The sequence below is a fragment of the Oreochromis aureus genome, linkage group 23 (assembly GCF_013358895.1).
Source record: "Oreochromis aureus strain Israel breed Guangdong linkage group 23, ZZ_aureus, whole genome shotgun sequence".
NCBI classification, from domain to species: Eukaryota; Metazoa; Chordata; class Actinopteri; order Cichliformes; family Cichlidae; genus Oreochromis; species Oreochromis aureus.
In genome coordinates this window covers 14,897,630-14,906,669 of record NC_052963.1, presented here as the reverse complement: position 1 = coordinate 14,906,669, position 9,040 = coordinate 14,897,630, and the positions used below count along the sequence as shown (strand labels likewise).

The following is a 9,040-nucleotide window of genomic DNA, read 5'->3' as shown; positions in this document are numbered from 1 at the left end:
AGAAATTGAATATCAAACAGAATGAATGCAATGCAAATGAGTCAATGAATGTACATTTATTTGCATTAATCAAGTATTTCTACATTTTTTTCATATCTTGCAAAAATATATCAAACCACCACTGCCTCATTTATGAGAAGCTTATAAGCTGAAATATAACCAGAAATCTATATCATGCGTTTGTCTTACCTCAAAGGGTTTCATGTGGGTCTGCACTCAGTCAGGGAATCCCCTGTTATAGTTTCACTTTGAGCAGCATAAATGGCCAGAACAGGGACAAAACGAAAGTGTTGACTACACAGCAGTGAAGCAAAGATGATGTTCCTCCTCCTGATTGTTTTTTGTTTATTCAAAGGTAAGTCTCTCTAAACGCAACTCATTTATATTCTTATTTGCTATTATTATATTAATCATAATAATATGATATACATTTTTACAACCCTGCTTTTTTATGGTTTTATGATCCAGATCATATTAATTTTACTTTTAATATGCAGAGGGAAATGTATTATTATGTATTATAGGATTTAAAGAGTTCTACCTGGATTTTAAAGTAAAAATGCGAAAACAAAAAAACAGTGCGAGTTGTAATTTGGTGAAATTTACACTTTATATAGGAGATTAACTGCCAGGTCTGTTCCTTTTCACTGTGCTGCATTGCTGAATAGCATAAAAGCTTTTTTTTCTATCGAGTCTGCACTTACTTACATTCAGCTTCCATTATTTTCAGCCTCGACTTCACTCAGTCTACATGGAGACACAACAGCTGAGTACGGCGGTGATGCGCACTACAAGTGCGCGCTGTCAAATTCCACAGGTGCGCTTGTTTGTTTTTTAAATTATTATTTTTATGAATTCTATCATTCAGTTGTTGTTCTCGCCCAGATCCTAATCTCTGAGCTGCTGATGTTATCCAGAACATTAGTTAAATATTAACACACTCTATGCAGGGTGCTTACTGGATTACCTTTTGGCTTTTACCGGCAGGTGTGCTGCAGGTCACATGGCAAAGGTTCGTCAAGGGGACAGTGGAGAACATGGCAACATACAGCGAGCGATTTGGAACAGACGTAAACATCGCCTACCGTGGAAAAGTGCTCGTTACGAAAGAGTCTTTCAGCCCTTCGGCGATCAAACTGACGAATCTCACATGGGAGGATGAGAGCTGTTTAGTCTGCGCCTTTAACATCTTTCCTGGCGGCTCGAAAAGAAGTCAGATTTGCCTCAAAGTGCAAGGTAGATTGCTGCAAACCCATATGAACGAACATTATAAGTAACCTCTTAAATTGAGAGAGTCGTTGTGTTAAGAAAAAATAGAGCCAGTTTAAAAAAGAAAGAGAGAGAGAGAGAGAGATGAAAAATCCTGACCTTTATTGCTGTGTTACTTGTGACATTAAGCTGGCTGCAGTTCTCAAATTGATCAAACTTTCATTTGTCCGTAAAGGGATATCACAGGTGAACACAATGCACCATGCAAAGCAAGATGGAGAAGTTGTGTTTAGCTGCTCCGCCACAGGCAAACCAGCTCCCACCATAGCGTGGAACCTTTCAGATGGAGCCACAATCGCAGACCAACCACAGATCGTCACAGTAAAAAACAGCGACCACACTTTCAACACCAGCAGCAACATAACTGTGAAAGTACCTCCCGATTGGAGTGGACACGCGGCATGTGTGCTGAACCGTGGAAAAATTGGAGAGAGGGAAGAGAGGATCGCTTTCTCCTCCTCTGCATCGGCGGACAAGGATGACAAGAGTGGTATGCACGAGTCATTTTATGTAACCGCATTTATGTATAACACTGCATCTTTGGCGTAATGCTTGGAAACCAAATATTCCTAATAAATGAACACGCGCTGGGAGTTCATTCTAATCATCTAATTCAAGCGTAGGTGGAGTTTGCAGGGAAAAAGACTTCCATGAAACTATTACTAAATATCTAACTATCGGGAAGTGAAGAGTGAAATTATGAGACAGAGTTTTGAGTGACACCTTGGCTGTGGTCGTTTAGAAAATGATGCAGGTAGGAAGTCCCTGTGGTGATCTGGTCCCAGCTTCCTGGAACGTTCCCAGCAGAGTGCGCGCTGACTGAAAGTGATGTCACTCCTCCACCACAGGCTGACCAGAGTGTGATATTTGGATGCAAATCTTGATTAAACAGGTTTTGTGTTCAATTTGGTGCTAATCAAACTAAAACATAGACTACTGTTTGTGATTAAGAGCTAACAGGAAAATTCAGACTCACTAAACTGCGTCATTTTTGTTTGTTTGTTCGTTTGTTTTTGACCGCAAGGTCCCAGCATCAGTGTTCCTTTTTTCACTTATCAGGAACGCAGGAATTCCCTGAAATTCCAAGTCATGTTCAGTTCATTTCCTTATGACTTGGGACAAACTGTGTGACAATGTAGCAGTCAAGGAGTGTCGCACTAGAAAAATAACAAACAAAAGTGACTAAGAGCAGTCTGAGTGAATGCTATGCTGTGAGTCGGCTGATGCTTTCAGTACTGCGATGACGCCAGTTTCGCTTCTGGCGAGTTAAAAAAAAAAAAAAAACCACGTCACGATACAGTGAGCGGTGCTGATGAGCTGTAGCTCTCTGGGGAGGTCATCTGACGGATGATGGACATTAGTTGTTTGGCTTTAACAGTAAATGTGTGACCGTGTAAATCCCCACCCCACCCCCTTTTCCTCTTTCAGAGAAGCGTCAGTCATTTTGTTTCTGGAACAAACTAACCAGGTGCTCTTTCTCTCCAGGGACAGAACCGTCTCCGTCAGCGATCGCACTGATCTGCATTACTATAATTGTTTGCTGTATAGCTGTTGCAGTGTATGTGATTAAAAGGTGAGGTTTTTTGTGCTGTTTTATAACATCTTAGGGAGTTACTTAACAGATGAGCCAGCTGATAAACTGTTTTCTTTGTATTTTCTCTTTCTTTCTAGGAGGTCTAGGAAGCACAACCAGCGCGAAGGATCAGGTTGCATGCATGCATAACCAATGTTAGACTTTCTAGCTGCCCCTTATGCGATGCAAGCATTAAAAACACCTTTCCTTTGCATATGAACTGTGAATTAAGGTCAAGCATTGGCAGGTAGCTTCAAACTTTCACATCTGTGGACCTGTCCATTGACATTTCTTGTGAACTGCGCTACTTAGCACTTTAATGTCATGGAGCTTTGAGCAAAACATGTTTCATCCGACTCTGAATGTAAAAGAATTAAAATACATCATGGAGAAGAAGCGGTGCAAAGTCACAAGGATCTGATAGGAATATAGCTTTTCGGGATTGCATGCAGAACCTTTAAGAAGTAAACCGGAGTGTTTTTCAACAAAAGCAGATAGGGTGTGTGTGTGTGTGTGTGTGTGTGTGTGTGGTCACTGGAAGTAAGGAAATACCCTGCAGGCGGTGACGATATTACACTGGGGCTGTACTGCTATCTAGTGGTCCTATCAAGGAATACAGGGAAGGACATGCAGACGGATGCAGGGTCCACATACTGTAGCTCATATGAGGCAACTCAAGGAAACGTTCCTAGCAAATTTGAACAAATACCTCAACAAAATAATTTCTATGTTTAGATGTTATTCACTGCTTCCATGTAGTAAATGTGTACTTTCAGTTTGGCACTTTTCTGGCAGTTTGCACTTCAGTGTTTGTACTATTATTAAATATTATTTTAAGTGGTAGAGTGCAGTCAGTATGCAAATGTGCTGGCATATAGCTTAAATACATTTAATTTACATTTAAGCTACATGCCAGCTTTAGCTGTGGTAAAATGAATGTGAGTTAGTCCCAGTCTTTCCCTTGTGTTATTAACCTGTGGTGTGGTTATCTTAAATGTTTGCACTGATATATCTTTAATAATTTATTTTCAAATATTATTTATTGTTGAACTAATTAAATGTGTCTAAACTGTGTGTCTGATTTCATTTGTACAATATTTTTTTCATTTTTTGATGTGATGATAAAATGTCAAGACCTTGTTTTTTCTTTTTTAAAATTTTGCTTGAAAGGGCTCGGGCTGAAAATATACTGTAATTTATGGCATACAGCCTCCTTGGTATCCTTGTGATAAACCTACAATTTGCAAACCAAAACAAGGATTTTTCTTTTTCTGTATTTACCTGTCATAAAGACTTTCAGTCCAGGTTACACATAATTTGTTGAAACACATACAGATCTAGAAAGGAAACAATGTTTGTGTTAACATCATTAACACAAAAACTGATCATTATGATTAGGAGAAGTAATTGTAGTAGCAGTAGTAATAATGGTGGCAGAATCCTCCCTTAGTTATGCTGCAATAGCTCTAGGCTGCTGGGGGCTTCCCATGATGCACTGAGTGTTTCTTCTTTTTTCCCTCTTTATGTGTTTATGCACCTCTCTGCATTTAATCATTAGTCTAATCATCAATCTCTGGCTCACTTGCACAGTGTGTCTTTTGTCCTGTCTCCCTCATCTCACTCCCAACCGGTCACAGCAGGTGGCTGTCCCTCCCTGAGCCTGGTTCTGTCGGTAGTTCCTGTTAAAAGGGAGTTTTTCTTTCTGACTGTTGCCAAGTACTTTGTTATAGGGGTAATATGAATGTTGGGTTTTTTCTTTACACTGAGTTGAGTAATAGTAAAAGTATTTAGCCAATCATATAGTACTTTGAGTGGACTATACCACTGCAATGGAAGGGGAAAACCAGGCTGACACATATTTTAAACTGGGAATAAGACTGTGCTTGTTAAATACTAGCCTCTGTTTATTATATAATAATATTCACATGCTTTTTTATCTTAGGGTTTTTACTTAGTTGTTAGTTTATGTGTTTCCATGGCTGACCTGATGAACAGTTTACCTGAAACTGAGTTCAGTACAATTTGAATTTTTGACGGCACAGTATGAATCTATGATGCTACATCATGGAGTTACACATTATGTTAAATCTGTTTTTATATTTTGGAGTCCTTGACAAAGATAAGAAGTTGTATCTTGATAAAACAAATGTGTATATGACAATATGGGAGTTAGGCATTTTAGTTATAGATGGGAAAGTTTTAATTTTTTATTGATGATCATTATGGTGAGCTGGCATGTTAGAGAGTTTAATGGTGCAACCACGTACAGTATAAACATATATTTTCTCACCTCTTAGCAGAGGTGTGGTGTAATTTGTTTAAATAGGCCTCACGCAAGGAATAGGCTGCATTAGCAGGTTTGAGTTGTTCATTTCTAATGCCATGTAACCATAGTAGTAAACTTGAATGTACTACTCAGATGGTGGTGATCTATCAATAATGCGCTAATGTAATAACAGCAAGTTCATTGTGGGAATAAATGCATTCTACCAAGAGTAGCGAAAATTAGCAGATCAAAAACAAGCAAAGCCAATGTTAGAAGACCAGAAGAGAAGGACAGAAATACTACAGTGAAGGTGCAACTTTTACACATGCGTTTTCTCTCCAGAAATGAGACATATCAGTGAGAGGAAGCAGTTTTGTTGAGCACCAGAAATATGAGGGGTACATATTGAGATGACAGGACTGACTACAACAACGCTACCACCTGACACAAGTCTTGTGTCTGTCTCAAGGCAGCATCTGACCTCTGTTTGAGCTCTCTCCCTCATGTGCACCATGTTGTTTTACCATTTCACTGTTTTGAGATTCCCAAATGATCCTTCAAAGATCTGCAGGTTTTTATCTCTATGGAACCTGAGCAAGTTCTTGCAACAGTGTCAAGGTCCTCCTTGAGCTCTGTCACCATTGCCTGGTTAAAAAAATCAATGACTCAATCAATCTGTTGCTGCTTCGTAGGTCTTCAGGTTAATATTTCCTTCTCGACTCTCTTTTTCTTTAAGGAATCAGGATTTCAGTCATCATACCCTCTCTGTGCTGTTGGTCATCAGCTGCTGTCATCTCTGTCAAGCTTAGAAAGAAATCTCAGGATAAGTACTCCTCTTAACTAGAGATGGACCGATCTGATATTACGTATCGGTATTGGTCCGATATTGACCTAAATTACTGGATCGGATATCGGAGAGAAATAAAAAATGCAATTCGATCCATTAAATATCACGAAAGCACCTCACAAAACTTACGACATGGCGTAACTCAGCTCATAACCTTAGCACTATGCGTCACGTGACAGAGTGGCTGTGGCGTGCGAGACCTCTTGGCGGTCTGGTTGAGCATTTGGAGCCTCGCTACCAAACCGGCATTTCATCTCCGAGAAATTTATCCCAGAGAGAAGTAAAGCAAGTGTGTAAGTTCATCTCTGAATGTTTGTAAAGCATTCCCACGTTAAGCTTAACAACCGATATATGGAGTGACTGCCTCTTCTCTCCTTCCCTCTCCTGCTGCTACTTCAATCATGACACTGATCAATAATCAGCTGATCGGCTTTTCTGTCACGACTCCGTCTCTCTTGTTTGTTTATCGCCCACTTTGCACCAGAAAGACGAAACCAGCAGCTGAACAACAGCAGCACGTTTAACCTTGATAAGCTGTTGTTAGAATTTATTTAATATTACTTTCTACACCAGGATCCTTTTCTACGCAGCTGACGGCTGGTAACTGTGCAGGGGCGGATCTAGCAAAGTTTAGCTAGCCAGGGGCCGATAGGGCATTAACAGGAAAAGGGGCAAAGACATACTTTTCTTTCTTATTCTCATTTAAAATATCTAGCTTTTAATAAATAATTATCTGAATCTTACACCCAAAGTTTTAATCTGATGTAAAATGTATAGAAGTCCATTACTGTATATAGTAACTATTAAGTCTAATATACCCTAGTAAGCTATAGTACTTTTTCCTTTGGGAAGGTACCATCTGCAATTCTGTTGAAGAAAGATGTTGAATCTATTTACTTATTGTGGAAAAATAATTAATTTCTGTGCATTTTTTTTTTTTACACGTGCATTAAATTAAAGTTGATTACGTCGATTAAGCATCATGAGGTGGAGGGTGGGGGGTGGTTCCCTATTTTTTTTTGCTGGGAGTTTGCAACCCTATTAGTTAGGTTGCTTAATATTTCTGCTAAGTACTCTTTAAAATAGCAGAATAGGGAGGATGGAGTAGGTTTAAGTTTATTAGATTGATCAGTGTTGCTGAACTATGAAATATTTTGGGTGCAGTGTATTTTTTGCATACAGGTATAACAGAATAGCTTTAGTGTTGTTGTTTATTTAAACTTGAGTATGAACTTATACAAAATGCAGCAAGATATTAAAAAAACAGTTTTATTGATTAAAAAACACTATATCGGATTCATATCGGTATCGGCAGATATCCAAATTTATGATATCGGTATCGGACATAAAAAAGTGGCATCGTGCCATCTCTACTCTTAACATTGCTTATGTACCTTTTTTTTAATCAGCTGATTCAGATGATAAAAGTTTGCGCAGCCTTAAATGGTCTTAAATCTCTCAGTCTGTAACATCGGGGCTCCTAAATCACTCTTTGTCATCCTATGAAATACACTTATAAGTTAAATAATTCCTTTTGAGTCTCTGATAGGTTGTGGGATGTCACAGTATGGGAAGATCAAGCAATATCACAGATGTTCCACTTTCAGAATTGTTATGAGCTAACATTGTGTGCCCCACTTGTTAACTGTTGCTTGAAAATGTTTTTTTCAGTTTTTACATCATGGGTGAGGGAACTTCACTGCTAAAAAAGTGGCAGTTCCTTTTATTTTAATTAATATTATGAAGAAGTTGAGTTCAGTAGTTGATTTATATTCAAGGTTTCATTCAACAATATTGTGTAACACACGTGTGTTAGGCAGGTTGTATAGAAAAACGTGATCAAATGCATGCAGGTTGGCAGGTGACACCTGGTTGCACTTTCAATTAGCATTCAGCTTTGTCTTCTGTAACTACAGGGGTCCAACAAATAATTGCCACGCATCATACTGATGTCTTCTGAAGTTTATTTTTCTCTCTCTCTTATTTTCTTCAGACATTGTGAAAACTGAAGAAAACACAAAGTTTACAACCCAAATATCTCTGACCGTATCAAAGTCTCTCATCTTAGTGTCCATAAACAGTCTTGAGCTAGCAGAACAGGAAAAAATGCAATATAATTGATATCACTGAAAATGTTCTCTTATTGCCAGTGTAAAACATGTATACAACATTATATGCACAATATAAATGAAAACCATTACTGTGTGCGCCTCTTGGACAACATGCAGAATAACATTACTGTTGTGACTTTAGCTGCATATGTAGCTCTGTATCCATGCTCTGACCCACAATGCCATGGTTGTGCTCTCAGCTAAACTCTGGTCATGTGACCATTACAAACTCTACCTCAAACAAACCTTACAGCACTTTACACCTTTGACAAACTCTTATTTTGTAATCACATATCTTAGACAAGTTTTTAATCATTGCTACCATTTTTATCATCTTATCCAATAATTTTTTAACCCTTTGCAACAAATAAATGAACTAAATTAAACATGAATCTATCACAGAAACATATAAAACAAACACTTTTATTTAAGTGTCTCAGGGACGGTTACATCCTCTTTACTTTATTCAGCATTCCTTAAGCATTGTTACAGCAGCATGAAAACCTTGATTCATCAACATAAACCTTTACGTGTATTTGTAGCGGATAGTGCATTTGACTGACAAATGGCTAGTTAACACAAAACTATTCAGACACTATTCAGAAGAGTCAAGTTGCCTAAACGTGTAAATCTTAAGTCAGTAACACCAGTCAAATGTTGAAAAAACTCAAAAATGTACTGAATCATTATCCTGCTCCCTTGGTGGTCCTCAGTAGCTACAGCACTGTAACGATAGAAAAAGTAATTAATTAGATTACCAGTCACTGAAAAAATGTAACAGCGTGAGCAACACAGTTTATTTTAATGCTGTTATTCCCATCACTGTTGACCGTATCCTTCATTATTTGTGTTGATAAAATCACACCAGTGTTTCTTGTTAGGAATTGTTGGTATAATGTTTTACTCATTTTATATTTAATTTGAAAACATACAAACAATTACAATATCATTTACATTGTATTGCTTATAAAATT

At 38.1% G+C, this 9,040-nt stretch overlaps 1 protein-coding gene across 1 annotated transcript; it reads left to right on the top strand.

Moving 5' to 3' along the window:
* Positions 1-274: 274 nt before the first annotated feature.
* LOC116323086 (OX-2 membrane glycoprotein-like) lies at positions 275-3,916 on the top strand. The gene is made up of 6 exons (XM_031743350.2): positions 275-355; positions 731-817; positions 988-1,236; positions 1,445-1,759; positions 2,755-2,842; positions 2,941-3,916. Exons 1-6 carry the CDS (start codon positions 316-318, stop codon positions 2,990-2,992), a joined length of 831 nt encoding a protein of 276 aa, XP_031599210.1. The 5' UTR covers positions 275-315; the 3' UTR covers positions 2,993-3,916.
* The last annotated feature ends 5,124 nt before the right edge of the window (positions 3,917-9,040 follow it).